The sequence below is a fragment of the Bombyx mori genome, chromosome 7, assembly GCF_030269925.1.
Source record: "Bombyx mori chromosome 7, ASM3026992v2".
NCBI lineage: Eukaryota > Metazoa > Arthropoda > Insecta > Lepidoptera > Bombycidae > Bombyx > Bombyx mori.
Genome location: NC_085113.1, coordinates 466,742 through 491,919, shown reverse-complemented (window position 1 = coordinate 491,919; position 25,178 = coordinate 466,742). Strand labels below are relative to the sequence as shown.

General features: G+C 42.3%; 1 protein-coding gene across 1 annotated transcript; it reads right to left on the bottom strand.

The window, feature by feature from the left end:
* Nucleotides 1-18,419: 18,419 nt before the first annotated feature.
* LOC101740628 (uncharacterized) lies at nt 18,420-19,906 on the bottom strand. Its single transcript, XM_012697588.4, has 2 exons — nt 19,751-19,906; nt 18,420-19,451 (listed from the first exon to the last, which is right to left on the bottom strand). Exon 2 carries the CDS (start codon nt 19,441-19,443, stop codon nt 18,637-18,639), a length of 807 nt encoding a protein of 268 aa, XP_012553042.1. The 5' UTR covers nt 19,444-19,451; nt 19,751-19,906; the 3' UTR covers nt 18,420-18,636.
* Between the last annotated feature and the right edge of the window lie 5,272 nt (nt 19,907-25,178).

The window sequence follows — 25,178 nt, the reverse complement described above, 5'->3', positions numbered from 1 at the left end:
TGTTTTGTTTTTCGTTTATAAATTAATCTTTTGAACTTTTTACTATTTTCTTTTTTCTTAATAAGAAAAGTGCTTAAACAAAACACGTATCTAAACCTTCTATTATTCACGTCTAGTACAACACTACTATGTGATCTTAATTTGTTGTACCCAATTGGGTATTCAAGACCTGGTTAAAACAGTCGATAGGACAGAAGTTTTTTTTTTTATTGCCCTTATAGGCAGACGAGCATACGGCCCACCTGATGGTGAGTGGTTACCGTCGCCCATGGACTTCAGCAATGCCAGGGGCAGAGCCAAGCCGCTGCGTACCGCTTAATACTCTCCACAAGCCTATTCTAGCTTAATACCGTTTAAATAGAAACATCTGTCATTAACCTTCATTATAACCGTTGTATTAGTTAATTACACAATAATTGAATTACGAAGGCTCGTTACATTATATTGTGTTACATTCCAGTTACGATCGGCTGAGACGCCCACGAGTTTGGAGTTGACCCAAATACGAACCAGTTGGAGAGCGGACAACTCCTATGTTAATAACCAAAAATAGATTTTCAACAACAATTCTCCATTTACAAACTGATCACGCGTTTAAGGAATCAACAATTATTTTTACTGGTGGTAGGACCTCTTGTGAGTCCGCGCGGGTGGGTACCACCGCCCTGCTTATTTATGCCGTGAAGCAGTAATGCGCTTCGGTTTGAAGGATGGGGCAGCCGTTGTAACTATACTTGAGACCTTAGAACTTATATGTCAAGGTGGGTGGCGCAGTTACGTTGTAGATGTCTATGGGCTCCAGTAACTACTTAACACCAGGTGGGCTGTGAGATCGTCCACCCATATAAGAAATAAAAAAATTAAGAAAGCCGTGTACTTAAATCATTCTAGAGACACCTGTCTCTAAGCTAAGATTTTCTACCTATGATATTCGATATCTATCTATCTATGAGTATCGGTGACGCTCATACGAATACAATTATGAACACCTACATCAAAAATAATAGCTCCTTATCCTATTTACACAATTTACAAAAAATATCAAATTACAATGAGACAAACAAAATGAAGAGAAAGTCATACAATATTTATTCTAAATAATATATTCTTTTAATATCCCGGTTTAGGTATAAGCCTCCTCCAATAGTATACATGCTTTTCTGTGGCTCGTTTTTCTGAAGAAGTCATTACGTCTTTTCTTACATTGTCATATCCCAGCACCTTCCTCTGTCTTTAGTAACAGGGGGCTCATACTTCGGTAGACTAGTTTTGTAGGTACTAGAGATCCCGAATGCAATGCGTGTAGGCATATGTTATTTATATACTCCGATCCGAAAATGAAATGTTTTTTGCAGAAATAGAGCCATTCGCATTTTACGAAGTCACGATATAGATAACTAAAGATAAATTTAGAGAGTAATATTATAGTGTAACGCGATCGGTGTCAATGACATCTTACCATCAGGAAATACGTAAAATACATTTTCAGCTTTAATTTTTCTTAAATAATTTTATTCCTTCACCGTCAAATCGAATTTGTGAAAACGTTAGACAAGAGCGATTGGCGTTAGGCTTAGCCTCCACTATGAAAAAAGCCGAGCGGTTTTTCCGTTATAACTCTGATGCACTTCAAAGTTAAGTATAAAGCAGTGCAATATACGCAGCATTTTTTTTTTCTTGCGTTTATACGCAGCCGAGCGTACGACCCGCCTGATGGTGAGTGGTTACCGTTGCAAAGCTAAGCCACTGCCTACCGTAAAATTGACATCGAAGATAGCGCGAAAGCAATTATATTGCAACATAATGTGTTTAGCTTCAAAACCATAAAGGGCCGTTAGTGAACAGGGCTGACAACGGTAATAGCCTGTCATCAGGGATAATGTTCTAAATAAATCGTAAATCATTATTAAAAAAAAGGGAGCGTAACCAAAATTCATAACACCGGTACATAATTAATGAAATTTATCTTGTGGAAAATTACAAACTAAATTAGTTTTGCATTTGTTTGTTTTCATTAAGATGATCCCCCATCTCTTTTTTCCATCACACCTCCCGCCACCGGAGCAGAGTTTACCCATATTATCTGAAACCGCTGCGTTCATCGACAGTGCGTTTCCTAAGATATTTTCTGCCACGCACCATCCAGCTTTGGAATGAGCTCTCCTCCACGGTGTTTCCCGAGCGCTATGACATGTCTTTCTTCAAACGAGGTTTGTAGAGAGTATTAAACGCTAGGCAGCGGCTTGACTCTGCGCCTAGCATTGCTGAAGTCCACGGGCGACGGTAATCACTCACTATCAAGTGGACTGTATGCTCGTCAGCCTACAAGGTCAATGAAAAAAAAACGAAAAATAGATTAAACTGATAAAGTTAACAATGAATTTTATGCTCAGATCGGATTGAGTGTAGTTTTATATAAGAAATATGTACATAAATAGAAATACAAGCAGCGATTTCTCAATATCGCTCTTTTTTGCAGTGTGTCCTAGCCTCTACGGCACGTCGCCGCGTCGTTTCTATCCGCGCCCACGCGACCCGCGCCTACACCTCAATGCACTATAATTATAATGTACTCAATATTACTATGATTTATTTGATTTGTATCCGCTAATTTATTTTGAAACGCTGTAATTCAATGCCTTTTTATTAATTTAATTAACCTAAATATGTTGCGAGGTGTCGATTTGTAGTTTTTATTAATTACTATTTTCATTGTGAAAGGAATTTTCTTTCTTTGAATGTAATAATATATACTAGAGGTCCCGCAGTAGTCGAAATTCGACTATAATTAATTGGAATTGTAAGTTTGTACACTATTATGATTGTATTTTATACTTCTATAATCACAAATTTCGCCAAGACTACACTATAAAAAATATTAACAAAGACAAACAATATTTAATCTCAATTTGACAACATACGTCAAGAACAAAAGTTTGACAATAAATAGTGTGCATGCGTGTGTGCGCCAAATACATGGTATGTAGTGTGTGTTATGTTTTCTTTATTGATTTAATATATCTTTTATGCATTATTTAAAAAAAATATTAGCATTGTGCACTTCTTCTCTATATTCTCTATAAGTGTGGAAAATTTCATACTCCTCTGTCCGCGCAATTTTCGTAAAAAGGGATACAAAGTTTTTGCTTCACGTATTAATATATAGTAATTTACAGTACGAAATTTGTTATTAGATATTAATTAAAATAGTGACAGTTCGATATTTATCGGTCAATATATTTTTTCATAAAATACGTATCTCTATATTTTGTTAGCATTGTTGGAATCACGTAAAAACAAATCACTTATAGTTTGGATGCATGTCATTACGCATTTACAAGCCACGGAGTACAAGGTCACGGAGGTACATTTTTAACTAGAAATACCATAAAGGAAATGGTACTAGTTTTTAATATTTAAAAAAAATCAACTCGTCTGATGGTCACAAATTACTTTGTATCTTATAGGTATCACTTGTATGCGATAGAGGTGTCATATCAATCAACGCCAACAGCTAAGAGATTAGTGGTTGTCGCGCTATCGTCGCGGGGGTGTGGGTTCGAGAACCGATGAAACTATGTGGGCGTGAAGTGATACATCAATAACTCGGAGCTATTTATAGTTGTCTGTGTATCGTAATTCAATTCAATTGTTCATTGGATCAGTGCGGGTAATTGCATTTGGTTAAAGAAGAGGTATGAAACAGTTTTTTGCTTTTTTTAATATCCTTGTTATTTACTGTATCATGATTACAAATAGACATTCCGTTATAATTCTAATATAATTTGGTGCTGCATGATTTGACACCCTCATTTTAGCTTTTACGCAGGTAGCAGCCATGGCTGCGTTCACAGAGCTGACCATATACAGATGATGTAAATGACATCAGATGGACTGTATATTCCTTTGCCCTCAAAGATAATAAATGACCTAATCATATCTAGTACATATAAAATGCTATGCCTAACAAACAGAGGCATACATATCTCTTATTTATTTATTTATTTATTTAATTAGTCTACTTACAAATTAACAGTATAAACCACTAAAAAAACACAGTATAAACTTATGAGTAGAGGTCACAGGTTCGACGCCTAAATACCTACCAAATCTAGATACGTGCTAGGAAACTATACAGTCAGTAATTGTGGTACTAAAATTTACCGGTAAAACCGAAGATTAACCATTACAATGAATTATAAAACACTGGACACGTGTGCATATTGAGCACTCTGGATCCAAACCAGTCTTTAGGTTAAGGTAGTTTTGACGTTAATTTTGAGTTTTTGTTTTATTATTATTATTATTTGATTTTTTGTTATATTATTATTATTGTTGCTTTTGTTCTATTCCGAGATTGTAGTTATTGTTTTTATTTAATTCTGGTATACTATAGGAGAAGGTAATGAATGTAATATGGATGCAAAATCTGAAGTAAATAAAATAACTAAAAAAATAATACAAGGACTGTACATAGCAATACCATATTATGTATGTAAAGTTTAGTAGTCTTTACTAATCACCTTTTATAATATGTACCTAAGAGGCTATTCCAGCTACGCCCGGACCGGTAGGTGACCTCAAGGGCTCAACTTCAGAGAATTTGCTAACACTAGCCTCAGCAAGAGTAGTGCTTCGAAGAGTTTACCACTGGATCGAAGTCGCGGCCCACTGAGAAGATCCGGCAAGAAACTCAGAGGGCTGTGTCTATGGGTTGGTTCGCTCGTCTAACGAACGGTAACGAAGGGGCACTACATAAAAATATGAATGTGAGTTGTGCTCACGAGGACCTCAATCACTGCAGCAAAAAACAGCTGTTACGACCCAAGGCCTAGTTTCCCGCCAGGGCGTATTAGCAAAATTCTTGTCTTGAGTGGCGTAATATTGACAATGGTGTCAGAACCACTATCCGTCTGCTGGATATTCCCAACAAGTAACACGATCTTTTGTCTGCTCAAATATAAAATAAAGAGCCCACGTCTGTCATTACTCAAGATGGCACTTAATACCTTAAAGCTGTCCCACGCGGTACTACCAACACCACACCATATATGTGCCTTATTATTAACGTAACGTGACCGCGAGATTATAAGTCTTAGCTATGCTGATATTTTGGTATTGGCGGACGCGTATAGTGCCGTGTCCTAGTTACGACGCTTTTATTGCATCTGAGTATAATGCGAGTAGCAAACTCCTCGTGGATATTCTTGCCTAGCTTCTTATTTCTTAACCTTTTACATCCTATCTAAAGTTGAAAGGCATTTGCCAAAGTTAATCAAAATCCTGTATTTTTCTGTCTCAAATTAATAATTTTTTTTATTGCTTAGATGTTTGGACGAGCTCAGTCCACCTGATTTTAAGTGGTTACTGGAGCCCATAGACATCTATAACGTCAATTCGCCACCCACCTTGAGATATAAGTTCTAAGATCTCAGTATAGTTACAACGGCTGCCCTGCCATTCAAACCGAAACGCATTATTGCTTCACGGCAGGGTGGTGGTACCTACCCACGCGGACTCACAAGAGGTCCTACCTCCAGTATGCCTTCGTGTTTGAAAAATACGGCATCGTATTTCTGATATCTACATGTGGCAATGCAATTTATACCTCATGACTTCAGCTTTCATGTCTCAAGTTGGGCAACCGAATTCATATTGAGATGTGTACAAACGCAGCGTTTATTTGATATTAAACACCGAAATTCAATTGTGATTCTATCAAAAATAACGAATTCAAAGAACTTTCTCACGGATAATTATAACTTAAGGAACAGTGTAATCTGTGTAAAGCTCAGGTTTATTTATTTGATTATATTTCTGTCAGTTGTAACCGTCCGCAGTATATTTTAATCCTGCCGTATAGAAGTTTAATCATCAATAATAATTTGTGGCTAATTGTGATCAAATTATATTGCCCTGAGCGCCCACGCCCGCAAGCATCGTTCGAAACATATTGTTTTTGTTCGGGACATATACGTGTAATCATATCGAGTATAAGTACAGATGACAAATGCCATATAGGTAGTATATGGTAGGCTTCGCACAGCGATATGGCCGAAAGCGGAGCCCAATAAATATAATTTTTTGATAGGGCTGCCACGTGAGATTGAACGGTGTTTTTTAAAGTGTTATATTTTCCAAAAATTTTTTATTGCCTTTGTAGTGTGATAAGCCTACGGCCCACCTGATGATAAGTGGTTACCGTCGCTCAAGGACGTTAGCAAGGTCAGAGGCACAGCCATGTCGCTGCCTACCATTGAATACACTCCGGAAGCCTCGTTTGAAGAAGGACATGTCATTTCTTTTTTTTTTTTTTAATAGGTTACGTGCGTCATGGTGTAATATCAAATTTACATTTACAATGCTTACGTAACCGACGATTTTTACGACGATTTATTATTTATTTCTCGACCTCGAAAGGTTTTTTTTCCCTACCTATGCTGATAGGCTTGGGAGGCTATTTCAGCTTCACTCTAACGTGTAGGACAGCTCACGGGGCTCAAGCCGGAGTGTTGCTAACACTGGCCCTAGCAAGAGCAGTGCTTCGCAGAATCTACCACCGGATCGGAAACGCGACCCACTGAGAACATCCGGCGAGAAACTCAATGGGCTGTGTTTGTGAGTTAATTCGCTCGTCGAGCCCTTCGTCGCAAGCGACGGGTTCGACGTGGACGGTGACCGGTGGCGAAAGGCATTATTATATGCGTGTCGACCAATCTCATACAACTTTATTTATTTATAAAAAATTATATTAATAAAAATATAAAAACATAAGAAAGACAACAAGGACAGTAATACCCGTTCAACAACAACTTTTTATAATTTTGTTCCTGAATATTGGAAGGGAATCGCTAAATATGTGAAGGTTTTCAGATTTTCTGACTAGATTATTATAAAGGTTAGTTAGACGAGGAGCAGGTGAGTGCTTGCCTAGATTGGTTATTTAGTTCCTATATATTTTATTTCTAAAACATCAGTGCTTATATTTTACTATTATTCATTAAATTCTTAAATTTATTGAGCATATATGTAGTTTTCAGTTTTTCTTTCGGTATTCTTTAAAACGTATTTTAAAAAATCTGAAATTGAAGAAGCGAATACAGTTTAAAATTATAGCTCGGCAGCCCTATAAACAATTCGGTTGATCCGAAAACTCAGTAACCTTCTTGTTATTTCCTTATAATCCCAATAAGCGTATAGTTATCGTCCGTATACTGCATTGTCTCACCGATTATGGTTTATGCCCGTCCATAATGTTGACTGTTCGGATCGCGCCATCTTTGGACGGCGGTTACTCATTATTGAAATTTGGCGCGAAATTATTTGTATTTATACATTTTCGTTGTGACCTGCCGTAATAAAAATCGAAAATGAAGGATAACGATTATGGCTTGCTCATAAAACAGTGTGTTTGAGTCGACTTATGGTTTTTTGAGGGCTTTTTAATTTTACACATGCAGCGTGCTTCAATGTAATCATTAATAATAGTATTCATCTTCTATGGGATTTTTACTGTACCGAGGGCACTGCGGTACTATGCGCCTACTGATACCGTACAATAATTATCATTTGGGGTTTTTTTTATTTCTTAGATGGGTGGACGAGCTCACAGTGCACCTGGTGTTAAGTGGTTACTGGAGCCCGTAGACATCTATGACGTAAATGCGCCACCCACCTTAAGATATAAGTTCTAAGGTATATATAGAAGTATACAGTATAGTTACAATGGCTGCCCCACCCTTCAAACCGAAACGCATTACTGCTTCACGGCAGAAATAGGCAGGGTGGTGGTACCTACCCGTGCGGACTCACAAGAGGTCCTACCACCAGTAAAAATCCTTATCTTAATCCGTATCTTATATCTTAATATGTTATCGCGTATCTTAATCCCAGTACTTTAGTAACAATAAATGAGCCGCATATGTAAGCGTGTAAGTAGTACTACCACACTGCCTATATCTAGTAAGAAGTAGCCAAACGCTACGGAACCAGCGCTAGTCACTACATCGCCGACGAGCCTTCGTGAACCCCGTGATCACTTTAAGGAGACGCCGTCGACTTTATCTTATTGATAAATATTCATTAACCTGACAACATTTTCTATATTGCGTGTGCCTATGAACTTGCCATTTCGCCATCGTTCAGTTCGTAGGGCACCCAATGATTAAATTTCTGTACCTTGCAAATTTGTCGCAAATTAACCAAGATTGTTTTAATGATAATGCTGACATCTGCGGCTAGCTCAGCGGTAGATTGAGTATCGTCAGCTTCCACTATCGCCGTGTCATTGTTGACTTTATTTTTCAGGCGACCACGGTATTCATTTTTTAGATGAATATTTTCATGTCTGAAGTGTTCTAACCAATACCAAGTCGTGCATTCGTTCATAGTGCTCACTCCGTACACGTCACTAATATGATGTCATTTGTGCGGCATTAATACACGTTATTACGGATCCTTCCAGTCCATTAACAGTACTTTTAGGTACCACAAGCACCGGTCACCGTCCTCGTCGAACCCGTCACTTGCGACGAAGGGCTCGATGCGCGAATTAACCCACAGACAGCCCACTGAGTTTCACGCCGGATCTTCTCAGTGGGTCGCGTTTCCGATCCGGTTGTAGATTCTGCGAAGCACTGCTCTTGCTAGGGCCAGTGTTAGCAACACTCCGGTTTGAGCCCCGTTAGCTCACCTACATGTTAGGGCGAAGCTGAAATAGCCTCTCAAGGCTATCAGCATAAGTAGGAAAAAAAAGAAGCGGCATTCATTTCTACCGCGACAATACTCGTATTCCATAATTTACTATAGTATTACTATTGGGTCTATATTGATGAAAAATATACAAATGAAGTGAAAACAAAATACTAATTAATAAACAAATGACTGAATTTGAAAATAGATTTTCAGATTTTTTAAATTAATTCAATCGAATTAGAAATGCAGGTATTGCTAGCCACACATAAATTATTACGTTTCAAATGGTCAGTATTATGAAGCGGCAACTTCATAAATAGGTAAATACCTATTAGTTAGTAACAGGCAATTAATTAACGCTCCACGATAAAAAAAAACTTAAGCTTTTAGCTCAAAGCGTGATTGATGTAACGGCTTAATGAAAGAATTACATGACCCAATACAAATAAATAAAGACACAGATATAAAAAAATTTGGATAATTAACAGGGGCAGAGTAAATTGAAAGGCCACACGAGTACTGGGTGTTAGCATCGTAGCCATTTCTGCCACGAAGCATTAATTGGAGACTTACACCTCGGCTCCTAAGAATGTCGGCGGCATTTATGTCGTGACCTCTGTGGGATCCGCTAACAACTTAACACTACCAGGAATGTGAGCTCATCTCATCCCACTCGTGTACAGTAACAAGAAAACGTGCCCTAATCAATATTACAAATCAAATTGAATACAGACAAATTTATTACAAGAACTGTCGTTTATTTCAGAGTACTCCCAAATTAGAAGCGTCGTTCTTTGATTAAAAAATTAAATAAATGACGTCGCACGTTCGAATAATTATAACAAACAGACTTATAAGTTGTTATTACAGTGTATTAATATATCGGTTGTCGATCAATCCGCCGCCGTGCAGTATTTGGCTTATTGAATTTTCCGCGAAGGAACGAACCATACTGTGAATCATCGTGGGCGGTCGCCCGCGCGCTAACGTAATAATATTGCTTTAAATAAAACACTACGTCGCGTCGTGTATATACGCGTTCTTTATCGAGTTTGTCACTTAACATCTTCATTTGTTTATTTTAAACACCAGGATCGCCCGATCTATGACGCGAGAGGCAGGACACTGTCATTTTACAATCGTTTTTTTTTTATTGCTAAGGTGTCTAATCTACTACGTAAATGCGCCACCCACCTTGAGATGTAAGTTCTCAAGTATAGTTACAACGGCTGCCCCACCCTTCAAACCGAAACGCATTACTACTTCACGGCAGAAATAGGCAGTAATTACGCAAATTATAATTTTGCGGGTTTCATTTTTATTACACGATGTTATTCCTTCACCGTGGAAGTCAATCGTGAACATTTGTTGAGTACGTATTTAATATATACAAAATTTACAATTTACGTATACAAAATTTGGTATTTCCCAGCGGGATTCGAACACCGGTGCAACGCAAGATACGAATGCACCGGACGCCTTATCCTTTAGGCCACGACGACTTCTAATGTAATATCGGTCGTGGAACAGTGTGAATGGATTCAGCGCTATGGCATGTCCTTATTATATTGAGGAGTGATCTGAGGTTCTTAGTTTTGCCCTTGGCATTATATTTGTCCACGAGCTACGGTAATCACTCACGATCAGGGGACACGTATATTTATCTGCTTTCAATAGAAACAAAACCTACTTAAAGCTAAAACATTTCCCGTTTTACCGATCTACTTACAAAGGTTGTTGAAATATCAACTAATGTACAATCAGAATTTTCTATTTGATCTATAAAAAGGGATGACATATTTTTTGTACTTCTAATACTTAGTAATAAATAAATAAGTAAATATTAATTATTTACTAACAATCACGCCACGTTAACTGGTCCCGTGGTATGTTCGTAAAGAACTTGTGTTACAGGTACCAGATAACGGAAATAAATATAAGATTTTTATTATACACATACATATAGGTATATCCATCCATAACCCTGGAAAATACATTTTATATTTTTCATACAAATATCTTCCCTTGGCGGGATTCGAAACCGCGACCCCCTTGTGTAGTGACCATGTCACTTACCACTACACCAGACGGCCGTCAAATTAGTAATACATTTAAATTCCTTTCTTGTGATACTACAACGTGTTATGTTGTGATTTAAATATCTGTTACTTATAATAATCACAGGTTGTTCGACAAATTGAATAAAACTTTCGAGTGTGGGCGACTCAAATGATGTATTGTAAAGCTTAACACAAGTTAGGTAGGACCTCTTGTGAGTCCGCGCGGGTGGGTACCACCACCCTGCCTATTTCTGCCGTGAAGCAGTAATGCATTTCGGTTTGAAGGGTGGGGCAGCCGTTGTAACTATACTTGAGACCTTAGAACTTGTATTTCAAGGTGGGTGGCGCATTTACTTTGGATGTCTATGGGCTCCAGTAACCACTTAACACCAGGTGGGCTGTGAGCTCGTCCACCCATCTAAGCAATAGAGGGGTGGGATTTGCTAACAACTGCCCGAGCGCCTCCGAAGGAGACCTAACAACTCAAGAGCAATTGTTTCGCGAATGAATCTACTACTGAATCGGAATCGCGACCCGCTGAGAAGATCCGGCGAGAAACTCAGCGGGCTGATGCATGGGTTAGGTTGCACGTCGATCTCTTTGTCGAGTTCGACGAGTACGGTTACCGGGGTCCCTAAGCCTACTCCTAGTATTAGAGCTGAAGGCATCTAATGCAAAGGTTATTGGATCTGATGGATCCGTAAGGACGTGTCTAGGGCGTCGACGGTGACTGGCTCCTGCATGATCAGGATTCGGGGAGTAGTCAGCGGCGGCTACGATAAAGCGATTATCATGACGCATAGCCTTATCGAAGTATCGTTCCGACGCTGACTTCATGTATTTCCGAATTGATTCGAGGCCCAGGTCGTCGTGTAGGTCAACGTTCCTCACGAACCACGGAGCCCCGACAGCTAACCTGCAAAAGCGGGATTGTAGGGATTGGAGGGTGTCTATGTGTGTGCGGGCCGCGTGAGCGAACACCACACTCGCGTAAGTCATGACGGACCTTATGCAAGTTTTGTAAAGTGTCACCTTGTTCCGAAGGGACATTTTACTCCGCTTACAGATCATGGGGTAGAGTCTACCGAGAATAAACGCGGCACGGTCACGGACTGATTTTATATGCGGGCGGAATGTCATCGATGCATCCAGGGTAACGCCCAGGTACTTGACCTTCCTGGCCCAGGGTATGGGTTGACTAAAGAGAGTAATCGGGGGTGTGAGATTCCTCCTCCTAATCCGGGAGGAAATCCGTGTGGAGCTTCCCCTCTGAAATAGCACCGCAGTACTTTTCGCTGGGTTGATGTCTATGCGCCATTTTCGGAACCACTGTCCTATGGCTAGGGCTGCGCTCTGAAGCTTCTTCGCGATTAGGGACTTATTTCTACTAGAATAGTAAACAGTCGTGTCGTCGGCGAATAAAGCTAAATGGGTCGGCGGCGACCGGGGAATATCGTTGACGAATAAGCTAAATAGGAGGGGTGAGAGGACAGAGCCTTGCGGGACTCCAGCTGTGAGAGGTCGTGGGGAGGAGCGGGTTCCCTCGACTCGATATCGAAAAGAGCGGTTCGACAAGAAGTCCCGTATGATGAGCACGAGACTATCCGGCACGCCCATGTTGAATAGTTTGAAAATCAAACCATTGTGCCAGACTTTGTCGAACGCTTTTGCGACGTCGAAGAAGAGAGCTCCCGTGTATAACGGTTTTGGTCGATTAAGCCCCACAAGAATGTGCTCCGTGAGGCGGTGCACCTGTTGAACGCATGAGTGATTTGTACGGAATCCGAATTGTTCATCGATGAGAATGCCCTTGGATGAGACGAAGTCTCTGAGGCGTTTGTAGAGCAGACGCTCATACAGTTTGCCTAGAGACATGAGGAGGCTAATCGGGCGGTAGCTCGTCGGATGATTTTTTGGTTTACCGGGTTTATGTATGCCGATAACGTCCGCGAGAAGCTTTTGGTCTGTTCTTGTCTATACTAATATTATAAAGAGGAAAGATTTGTTTGTTTGTTTGTATTGAGTAGGCTTCGACACTACTGAACCGATTTGAAAAATTCTTTCACTGTTGAGAAGGCTACACTATCCCCGAGTGACATAAGCTAAATTATTTTTTAACAATAATTAGGGATCCTTACTAAAGTTCCAATAATGTAACCCAAAGTGTAAAAAAATTACCTAAAATATTCTTTACATCGCGTGCCCTGCGAAAACTATTGATGATAGAATAAAGTAATGTACTACGACTTTGTAGAACACATTATTATTTAGAAAAAGTGTCGCGACAGCATAAGTCTAACTATTATAGTTATGCCACAATAGGTGTTTTATTTAAAAAAATAAAACAACGTCAGATATCGTTTACAGGGAAGCTTCGACTCAATAAGCTCAATGGCTTTTGTTTTCTTTGTATGACCTTTTTATGAAAATAAGAAAAATAATAATAAAACATATAATTTAAACGAAAATAAAAGTTCATTAAAATAATAATATTCAAACTGTCTTTTTAATATGTTTTTTTTTATTTTATTGCTTAGATGGGTGGACGAGCTCACAGCCTACCTGGTGTTAAGTGGTTACTGGAGCCCATAGACATCTACAACGTAAATGCGCCGCCCATCTTGAGATATAAGTTGTAAGGTCTCAGTATAGTTACAACGGCCGCCCCACCCTTCAGACCGAAACGCATTACTGCTTCACGGTAGAAATAGGCAGGGCGGTGGTACCTACCCGTGCGGACTCACAAGAGGTCCTACCACCAGTAAACCAGTTTTAGTAACTTGACGCAAATAGAAGGGTTGATGTGTGTGTATTATAATTTTTTATTTTGAAATTTTTGTTAATGACCCGAGCGAAGCCGCAGAGGACCGCTAGTTATTGATAAAATGGCGATAACTCCTTCTCATGTTTCATACTTCAGTGCTCCTTCTACAGTATTTTTCAGGTATTTTTTGACAGAATTTTTTTTTAAAGAGTTTTAACGGAAAGTAGACGACGGGTCTGCGTACGAACTGCCGATAGATTCCAAGGGTAGTCGAGAAAATTTATTTGTTACCTAAACTAACTACGTTAATACTTAAATATATAATAAAATTTACTAATATTATCTTCCAAGTATATATTTAAATTAGTATATAAGCACAATAAGCAAATATAATATAGTTTTGCTTATTTCTGTCAGAAAGCAATGTGTTCCCGCCTAAAGTATGTGGGATAGCTAGTACTTATTGCATTGCAATTCATGTTGTAAAGGATACCCTGACAGTCGCTTAACATGTCTGTACATAAAATGTTGTACATTGTTTGTACAGTAAATTACAATGTAATGAAACTCAACAATACCTGGTCAGGATTTTTCGTAGATCCATACAGAAACTTCATTGCTTCTAAAAATATATCACTTGTAACAAAATTAGTATATGTATTTTGTAACACTCATTTCTTTTAGTTATCAAAAAATATTAATAACGTATTAAAATACTTAAAAAGTTAATTACTCATCACAGCACTGCACTACATACAAACTGAAATTAATATATTATTTATTATAATTATTTTGTCCATCATATTGCATAGTCTGTAGTTATGTTTGAAAAAATCTACAGTAATTTCGCGCGTAAAAAATAGCGATGTTTTTTTTTTTTGCGTGCGACCACAGTTCGTGCAAAGGTTTGCACCCATACTGCTAACATGAGGCTGTACGCACGCTTGTGGGTCACCGCCCACGGCCTGCAGTGAGATCATAAAGCTGTTTCGTATATCATTTACACTTGCAACGATCGAGTACAGCCTCTTTCGTACGCCTATCGATATGTAAATTAGAAAACTTATATTCATAATTATTCATAAGTTACAACTATGCGTTTTATTGGTTTCGGAATGCAGCTATGATTCGAATAACTCGAATCCAATGAAATAATAATCTAAATGTTTTGTATGTACTTTCCATGTTTAGTTTTACGTGTTTTTACGGGTGCGTACCTCTCAGAAGGACACATAATCGAGTCCTTGTGAGCGCCTCCGGTGCGCCAAACTCTACAAAGTTTTCTAGAATGGAAAATGAAATTAAAAATATAATTAATACATATTATTAGCAAATACTAGTTTACCCTTCAAATGCCAGTTGATAATTAAGTGCTATTTTTCTTTTTCTTGAAAAATTATATCAGACATCAATTCGTAAAAAATAGAGAATTAGAATTTAAATGGATGATCACAGCCTGAGTGTTGAGAAGAAAACGGACAATTTGTAAATTGTATTCAATACATACATAATATACATACAACGAAAGCTGTGAAAGTAAATAATATCGTGTCGAGATATGAGACCTTTCATACTGGAACACGTGACTGGTTGGCGGCAGAAATGCATAGGACAGTGGTACTTATCCGTGCGGGCTCACAATGTAAAAAATACGGTTAATAGCAAACGTGAATACCGATGGTAGGACCTCTTGTGAGTCTGCACGGGTAGGTACCACCACCCTGCCTATTTCTGCCGTAAAGCAGTATTGCGTTTCGGTTTGAAGGGTGGGGCAGCCGTTGTAGCTATACTGAGACTTTAGAACTTATATCTCAAGGTGGGTGACGCATTTACGTGGGCTCCAGTAACCGCTTAACACCAGGTGGGCTGTGAGCTCGTCCACACACCTAGGCAATTAAAAAAAGAATGCAGAAATGCTAAGAAAAAAAACAATTGAATCGTATCAAAAGAATGCAGTCACTAGTTTTTATTCTTGTGCGCCTTGATCAAAACGAGCTCGCCTTACTCGTCTGGATGTACTCTTTCACGTCATCGGAGAGGAGAGTGTGAAATGCCGTAAAGACGTTGAACTTGTAAATATGTTTAGCGTGTCCATAGCAGTGGACCAAAGTGGCCTCCAGAGACGCAGCCGTCGGCTTCAACTCCACCATGAACTCTGTGACTTCACTTTTTTTTTTTTTTTTTGTTGCCTACCTAAGCTGATAGCCCTAGCGGCTATGTCAGCGTAACCCTAACTTTAGTAGGTGAGCTCACGGGGCTCAAACCTGACGATGTTGCTAACACGAACCCTAGCAAGAGCCGTGCTTCGCAGAATCTACCACCGGATCGGAAACGCGACCCACTGAGAAGATCCGGCGAGAAACTCAGTGGGCTGTGTCTGAGAGTTTGTGACTTCACTGATGCCGTTGGGGTATATAACGTAGACGCGATCGTCACACAGGAATACGGCTCCTTGCACTATCGTGGGCGGCGGCTTGATGAGCTTAACAATGCTCGGAGTGGCAGGTAGAAATTTTTTCTTCTTTGTACCGTCAAACCTGATCACTTGCAGTTGCTTATCCGCTCCGTAGAAGATTAGGTTATCGTCCCAGTCCAACGGAATTTACTGAGCATCTTCAACTTTAATTTTCTTGGTGCCTTCCTCGATAATCATGTAGACGATGTGGTCTTCCGTCAGGATATACAGGTCGTCGGTGCAGCTCTCTTTAGCGATGCCGACGATGCTGTCGTCTAGGTGTCCATGTTTCCTGATCTTCCCGGTCTTGTCGTTGTAAATGTAGATACCGTCTTCAGCAGCGAGGTGGGCGAGCGAGATCGCTTGCTGAGAGACGGCGATATCCGTATCAGATTCTAGGAGTTTTCTCGCTTCATCATCCTTGAGGACATACGGACCCTTGTAGTCTTTTTTACCTTTGTCATCCATATCGGCTTCCACGAAAAAACTAGGGTAATTAATGTCAGATTCTTCGCTGGAGCTGTCAGACTTAGAGCTCATGTCGACTCTGTCAAAGTTCAATGTTTATAATGTCATGTTTCCCAGAGTAAATGACTTAATCCTTGTTGTAGACCGAGCTGGGAGTGAACGCGATGCCCTCGACTGAAGCAGCGTCGACTGCCGCCAGGCACACCAACACTGTCTTCATTCTGGTAATTGAAGAAATAAATCAAAGCTTATTATAACAATCATAGTCCGTATGTACTTGTTTGTATTTTTATTAGAATGAGTTGCGAAATGTGCTCAGCGCCGACTCAATGGTAACGGACTACCGACTCTGATCTTGTTCTGAGTCGGTCTCTTCATTGCTGAAGGTCGTGTCTAATTTGAAATGTGGACCACTCGATGCACAATGCTTCCCCACGTCTTCCTGTCCTTGGCGGTCTTTACAGCCTCCGTTATTGGCAGGCCGGTGAGCGTCTTTACCAGATCAGACCAGCGGATAGGTAAGCGTCCGCGTGAACTTCTCCCGTCAGTCAACCTGACCATCTACCATCAGCTTCACTAAGTTATCGGGGCCTCTACGAGCGATGTGACCGACTCTGATAGACAATACAATTACATCGTGTACTGCTGAGCTGTGGGCATTCTTCGGCGAGTTCGACGAGTAATCTCATGTCTCGAGGTAGGGGGCGACATTCACGTTGTAATTTGATGGGCTCCCGCCATCGCTGTGCGCCGGGGGGGCCGTAAGTTTGTCTGTTTATTTGTGCTCGTAAAAATGATGAGCTTAATCGCAGGATAAGCAGGTACTGGTAAGTATGTCTACAGTTGGCAGCCTCTTGAATAAGCCTTTACTGTGTCCGTGGGCCACAGCGGATACTACCTCGAGGTCGGCTGCCAGTTCGTCTGCGTTAGACATGAATGATTATTGGCAGAATTGTATTTGAAACAAAATCCGATAAACAAACCCATGTGTTAGGTACACACTACATCACTAAAAAAAATAAAAAAAAATTGGGCAATCTGGATACTACGAAAACATAATTAGGTAAATATTAGCCGCGGCTCCGGCTCCGTATCGAGAATTATTGTTGATAGTACGAAATGTAAAGCCCGGGTCAAAGTTCACTTGATAAACTGATCATCTGAACAAAGCAAACAGGAGTGTAGAAACTAAATTGAAGACAAGTACATTACATAATAACGGGAGTTTGATTTGTCAAGGTTAGCGGCGACATTAACACGCCACTGTCCATGGACTGCAGTAAGAGCAGCAGCTTCCTTCGGGCGACTATAAACAAGTAAATAACTAGCAATCAGGTATAGTGAGTACTTCCGTCAACCGGAGAATCTCTGAAATCGTCGAGTCGATTCGCTGTATTGATATCGACCGTTGCGACTGTGCCGGTACTCAAAACCAATTTTTCTAATGAAATACGTACTCGACAAACGTTCACGATTGACTTCCACGGCGAAGGAATAACATCGTGTAGTAAAAATAAACCCGTAAAATTATAATTTGCGTAATTATTGGTGGTAGGGCCTCTTGTGAGTCCGCACGGGTAGGTACCATCACCCCGCCTATTTCTGTCGTAAAGCAGTAATGCGTTTCGGTTTGAAGGGTGGGGCAGTCATTGTAACTATACTGAGACCTTAGAATTTATATCTCAAGGTGGGTGGCGCATTTACGTTGGAAATGTATATGGGCTCCAGTAACCACTTAACACCAGGTGGGCGCTGAGCTCGTCCAACCATCTAAGCAGTAAAAAAAAAGCAATATTGTACATATTCCGCGTCTTGTAGTTGTTGAGTCCCGTTGAGAAGGGTAGTTGTGTATTTTACGCGACCGAGCTAACACCGTTCCGCTGGTTCGCCGTCTCCTCCCTCGCCGCGCTGCCTCCTTCTTTACCGACTTCACGAAAGAGGAGTTGATGCGTAAACAACAAGAAATAAAACAACAACATTCAACAAGATTCATTAATTTCATACAAAAACACGTTATTACTATAATTAAAGTTACTTTTACGGTTTAACCTCGGGTTTGTTATTGTCACTATTAAATTCCCAATTTTTCGAATTCTTTACAGTTTTCGTGGTCATGGCGGACTGCGTCCGACACGGTCAGTCTGTAAAAGTAATTTTAATTATCTCTAGAACATGTGAAATCCGAAGATAATACGTTATTTCTCTGTTTGGTTCCTGAACTGTAAGAAAATAACTTCGAGATCACGAATTCTTTTCTCATATTCCAACTTCTCTTGGTCGTTGAATACGTATGGTTCGCTGGTCGCGTTGGGATAGATGATGTAGGGCTGTTTATCGGACATAAACCACGCTCCGTGTTTTATCTTGATCGGAGGCCTAGAGATTAACGTTAGGGTTGGGTTAGCTGGAAGACCTTCGATCTTCTTCGCACCGTCCGAAGCGACAACGTACGGTTGATTGTTCGCTCCGATGTAGTACAAGTTGTCATCCCAGTCCAGCGCTATTTTTTCAACGTGCTCAGCTTCGTTGATTTTGACTTTCTTGGTGCCTTCCTCCGTGACCTTGTAGACGACGTGGTCTTCCGTCAGAATGTACAGGTCGTCACTGCGGTTCTCTTTTGCGATCCCGATGACGTTGTCACTCAGATTGCCGTACTTCTCAAGCTTCTCTGTTTCTGTGTCGTAAACGTAGATACCGTCCTTATTGCCCAAATAGGCGCGCGGCTTCGGAAACTCAACAAAGATGGCCATGCCGTCTTCTAAAATTTTCTTCACTTTGCCGTTCTTGTGGGCGTATATACTTTTGTCCACTTTATTGTCATCCCTAAATACATGGCGCACGAAGAACGTTGTGGGGCCAAAATCGAACAATCCGCTGGAGTTGTCGGGATCCGAGCTGCTATTATTTCCGCTGGTGTCGTAGTCCTTTTGCGGCAATGAGTGAGAATCAGCCGTCTTCAGGCAAACCAGTAAGCCCGCCAGGCAAATTAACAGCACCCTCATCTTTGAATCTGCAATGTCAATAAAAAGAGTCTATAGTACTATAGAGGGGAAGGTGAGCGTCACGTCAGTCAGACATCACGCGGGGACCGGAGCATCCCCCCGGCCCCCGCGTGCGCTTGTTACCCGGGTGACACTTTGGAGAAGATCTCGAGTGTGCGCCACTCAGTGTCAACTAATCAACAATGTTGTTTGACTGAATCTCTGAACTTGAGACGATATAGATGGACTCAGATTTAGCGTATTATTTGCATCCATCTCAAGCATTGAAGAACATCTAAATACAGTAAGAATAAGAACAGTGACTTACCGTTTCGAGCAACAGAGCACGACTGACGCTTCTGTATTTGTCCGATCAGTATTTATGAAACATAAAAGATGTTTAGAAAAAACAGCAGATACCCTTGAGGTCAAATCGTATTTGAAGTACATACTATATCGTTCACGAGAGGTGCGCCGCGACTTCGCCCGCGTTCATTTTAATAAAGTACCTATATGACAGGTACAGTATGGGCCGAGTGATTCCATTTATCATGATACAAACTAACCAAGGTGTTAATATTGTATGTGTTAACCCAAGACATAAAGAATATTTGTGTTAAATTTACCCGTTCTTTAAATCGGCTCAGACGTTTTTACTTGATTGCTATTTGCGTATTATGGTGTCCACTACTCTTACAGTTCAAGCCAACACTATACTGTATGAACACAACAACAACAACAAAAAACGATCCCAGTAAAATTATTGAGAACATGGCAAAATAATCTCAGGGTTCAAGTTGCCGGTACGTGTCCAGTTGGTAGAGGGCGGCCGGCCTCGACCTCACCTTCACGTTGTGATTTGCTCCCCCCCGATGCGTCAAGTGTTTAGGAGATCACGCCACGGCCCTCTGCACTCGCGATCAAAAAACCGCGACGGAACCGCCTAGCTGCGTCCTGTGTCGTACACAGGGTCACCCCGCAAATTACCGCGGATGCCCCCGAGCCCCGAAAATAAATCGCCGCGTCGCCCGCCAAAACCGCCTCCGAGCTTCCGGCCCAAACATCAAAGCCTCGGCACCCTCTGTGTCGCAGGCTAAGCCAGCGTTCGTTCCGGCGCCGGTGCCCAGTGTCTCGGCTTGGGCGAAACCGCTGCCGTACACGAACACGGTTACAACTCCCTCCTCCGCGATTCGTCCCGCCTCCGCAACTCGTCCCTCTCCCGCGACTTGCCCTCCGACCGCTTCCGACAATCTCGCTTTAGCGATCGACTCCTTTCAGTCGATCAACTTTGAGCGCGTTAACGCTTTGGGCGACGCCATTCGCGCTGCCTCCACTGCACAACACTTTATCGCCGTTGTGCAAGAATACGCCGACGTATACGCGTCATTAAATACGTACGTCCTCCCCTCACTCCGCCGGTAATCAATGGCGTATATAAGTAGAATAAAGCCCCTATCCGTAACGATAGGATTTTTTAACGCTTACGGTCTCGCAAATCAACGTGATCAGGTTTCTGACTTTTTGCGTGACCATCAAATTGATATCTTTTTAGTGCAGGAGACCCTACTTAAGCCCGCGCGCCGTGACCCTAAAATCGCGAACTACAACATGGTCAGGAACGACAGGCTCTCTGCTCGTCGTGGTGGTACCGTCATTTACTATAGAAGAGCCCTGAATTGCGTCCCGCTCGATCCTCCCGCGCTCGCTAATATCGAAGCATCAGTGTGCCGAATCTCACTGACGGGACACGCGCCGATCGTTATCGCGTCCGTTTATCTTCCACCGGATAAGATCGTTCTAAGCAGTGATATCGAGGCGCTGCTCGGCATGGGGAGCTCTGTCATTCTGGCGGGCGACCTAAATTGTAAACACATCAGGTGGAACTCACACACCACAACCCCGAATGGCAGGCGGCTTGACGCGTTAGTCGATGATCTCGCCTTCGATATCGTCGCTCCGCTAACACCGACTCACTACCCGCTAAATATCGCGCATCGCCCGGATATACTCGACATAGCGTTATTAAATAACCTAACTCTGCGCTTACACTCGATCGAAGTAGTTTCAGAGTTAGATTCAGACCACCGTCCCGTCGTTATGAAGCTCGGTCGCGCTCCCGACTCCGTTCCCGTCACGAGGACTGTGGTGGATTGGCACACGCTGGGCATCAGCCTGGCTGAATCTGATCCACCATCGCTCCCGTTTAATCCGGACTCTACCCCGTCTCCTCAGGATACCGCTGAAGCCATAGACATCTTAACGTCACACATCACCTCAACATTAGATAGATCATCGAAACAAGTTGTAGCGGAGGACTTCCTTCACCGCTTCAAATTGTCCGATGATATTAGGGAACTCCTTAGAGCTAAGAACGCCTCGATACGCGCCTACGACAGGTATCCTACCGCGGAAAATCGTATTCGAATGCGTGCCCTACAACGCGACGTAAAGTCTCGCATCGCCGAAGTCCGAGATGCCAGATGGTCTGATTTCTTAGAAGGACTCGCGCCCTCTCAAAGGTCTTACTACCGCTTAGCTCGTACTCTCAAATCGGATACGGTAGTAACTATGCCCCCCCCCTCGTAGGCCCCTCAGGCCGACTCGCGGCGTTTGATGATGACGAAAAAGCAGAGTTGCTGGCCGATACATTGCAAACTCAGTGCACGCCCAGCACTCAATCCGTTGACCCTGTTCATGTAGAATTAGTAGACATGAGGTAGAACGCAGAGTCTCCTTGCCACCCTCGGATGCGTTACCACCCGTCACCCCGATGGAAGTTAAAGACTTGATCAAAGACCTACGTCCTCGCAAGGCTCCCGGTTCCGACGGTATATCCAACCGCGTTATTAAACTTCTACCCGTCCAACTCATCGTGATGTTGGCATCTATTTTCAATGCCGCAATGCCGAACTGTATCTTTCCCGCGGTGTGGAAAGAAGCGGACGTTATCGGCATACATAAACCCGGTAAACCAAAAAATCATCCGACGAGCTACCGCCCGATTAGCCTCCTCATGTCTTTAGGCAAACTGTATGAGCGTCTGCTCTACAAACGCCTCAGAGACTTCGTCTCATCCAAGGGCATTCTCATCGATGAACAATTCGGATTCCGTACAAATCACTCATGCGTTGAACAGGTGCACCGCCTCACGGAGCACATTCTTGTGGGGCTTAATCGACCAAAACCGTTATACACGGGAGCTCTCTTCTTCGACGTCGCAAAAGCGTTCGACAAAGTCTGGCACAACGGTTTGATTTTCAATCTATTCAACATGGGTGTGCCGGATAGTCTCGTGCTCATCATACGGGACTTCTTGTCGAACCGCTCTTTTCGATATCGAGTCGAGGGAACCCGCTCCTCCCCACGACCTCTCACAGCTGGAGTCCCGCAAGGCTCTGTCCTTTCACCCCTCCTATTTAGCTTATTCGTTAACGATATTCCCCGGTCGCCGCCGCCCATTTAGCTTTATTCGCCGACGACACGACTGTTTACTATTCCAGTAGAAACAAGTCCCTAATCGCGAAGAAGCTTCAGAGCGCAGCCCTAGCCCTAGGACAGTGGTTCCGAAAATGGCGCATAGACATCAACCCAGCGAAAAGTACTGCGGTGCTATTTCAGAGGGGATGCTCCACACGGATTTCCTCCCGTATTAGGAGGAGGAATCTCACACCCCCGATTACTCTCTTTAGTCAATCCATACCCTGGGTCAGGAAGGTCAAGTACCTGGGCGTTTCCCTGAATGCATCGATGACATTCCGCCCGCACATAAAATCAGTCCGTGACCGTGCCACGTTTATTCTCGGTAGACTCTACCCCATGATCTGTAAGCGGAGTAAAATGTCCCTTGGGAACAAGGTGACACTTTACAAAACTTGCATAAGGCCCGTCATGACTTACGCGAGTGTGGTGTTCGCTCACGCGGCTCGCACACACATAGACCCCCTCCAATCTCTACAATCCCGCTTTTGCAGGTTAGCCGTCGGAGCTCCGTGGTTCGTGAGGAACGTTGACCTACACGACGACCTGGGCCTCGAATCTATCCAGAAATACATGAAGTCAGCGTCGGAACGGTACTTCGATAAGGCTATGCGTCATGATAATCGCCTTATCGTAGCCGCCGCTGACTACTCCCCGAATCCTGATCATGCAGGAGCCAGTCACCGTCGACGCCCTAGACACGTCCTTACGGATCCATCAGATCCAATAACCTTTGCACTAGACGTCTTCAGCTCTAGGAGCAGGCTTAGGGACCTCGGTAACCGTACTCGTCGAACTCGACAAAGAGTTCGCCGTGCAACCTAACCCATGAATCAGCTCGCTGGGTTTCTCGCCGGATCTTCTCAGCGGGTCGCGATTCCGATCCGGTAGTAGATTCATTCGCGAAGCAGCTGCTCTTGAGCTGTTAGGTCTCCTTCGGAGGCGCTCGGGTAGCTGTTAGCAAATCCCACCCCTCCTGAGCCTTTGCTCGCCCACCTGTCCTGGTGAAACTGGAAAGGCCTCCAGGCAACCAGTAATCCTTCAATCATAAAAAAAAAAAAAAAAAAAAAAAAAACAAGATTTGCTCCCTTCACCGCTGTGCGTCGGGGGGACCGTAACTTTGTCTGTTTATTTGCGCTCGTAAAAATGATGAGCTTAATCGCAGGATAAGCAGGAACAGGTAAGTATGTCTACAGTTGGCAACCTCCTGTTGAATAAGCCTCTTACCTTTACTGTGTCCGTGGGCCACAGCGGATACTCCGCGAGGTCGGCTGCCAGTTCGTCTGCGTTAGACAGGAATGAATATTGGCCGAATTGTATTTGAAACAAAATTCGTTATGTAATCCCATGTGTTAGGTGCACACTTCTTCTTCTTGCTTCGGTTTCCTCAATACTGAGGGTCGTGACCGCCTCCTCGCAACAGGAGTTTATTACGGACCATTCCACGCCATTTGCCTCTATCTGCCGTCGAGTGTAGAGCATCGTGAACTGTGGTGTCGAGGGTAGTGCGGATCTGGTCAGTCTAACGTGTCGGGCCTCTACCTGGTGATCTTCTTCCTTTCACCTTGCCAGTCACCATTAGCTTCTCCAAGCTGCCGTGATCCTTTCTTGCAATGTGGCCTAAGTATTCCAGAACTCTTCGTAGGCAGATGGTAGAAAGCCTCGTCTTTATCTGGAGTTCTTGGAGGATCGACACGTTGGTGCGATTTGCTGTCCATGGAATTTCTAGCATCTTTCGCCAGCACCACATCTTAAATGCATCAATTCGGTCGCGATTGGCTTTCTTCATGGTCCAGGTCTCTGCGCCATATAAGAATATGGAAAACACTACAGTGCGTACAAGATTGCTCTTGGTTTTCAGGGAGATGTTTTTATCCTTCCATATCTTATTAAGTTGCGCCATGGGCCCCTTTGCCATTCCAATCCTTCTCCGTATCTCATTTTTGGACGAGCCGTCACAACTAATGTTTGCGCCCAGGTATACAAAGTTGTTAACTAAGTCAAGTCTTTCTGTTAGGTACACATTACATTACTAAAATTAAAAAAATTAAATTGCGCAATCTGGATACTACGAAATTTTTTAATTAGGTAAACATTAGCCGCGGCTCCGGCTCCGTATCGAGAATTATTGTTGATAGTACGAAATGTAAAGCCCGGGTCAAAGTTCACTTGATAAACTGATCATCTGAACAAAGCAAACAGGAGTGTAGAAACTAAATTGAAGACAAGTACATTACATAATAACGGCAGTTTTATTTGTCAAGGTTAGCGGCGACATT

What these genes read in the sequence shown, in the direction of transcription:
- LOC101740628 (XM_012697588.4), bottom strand. Translation starts at nt 19,443, where the DNA reads ATGAGGGTGCTGTTAATTTGCCTGGCGGGCTTACTGGTTTGCCTGAAG.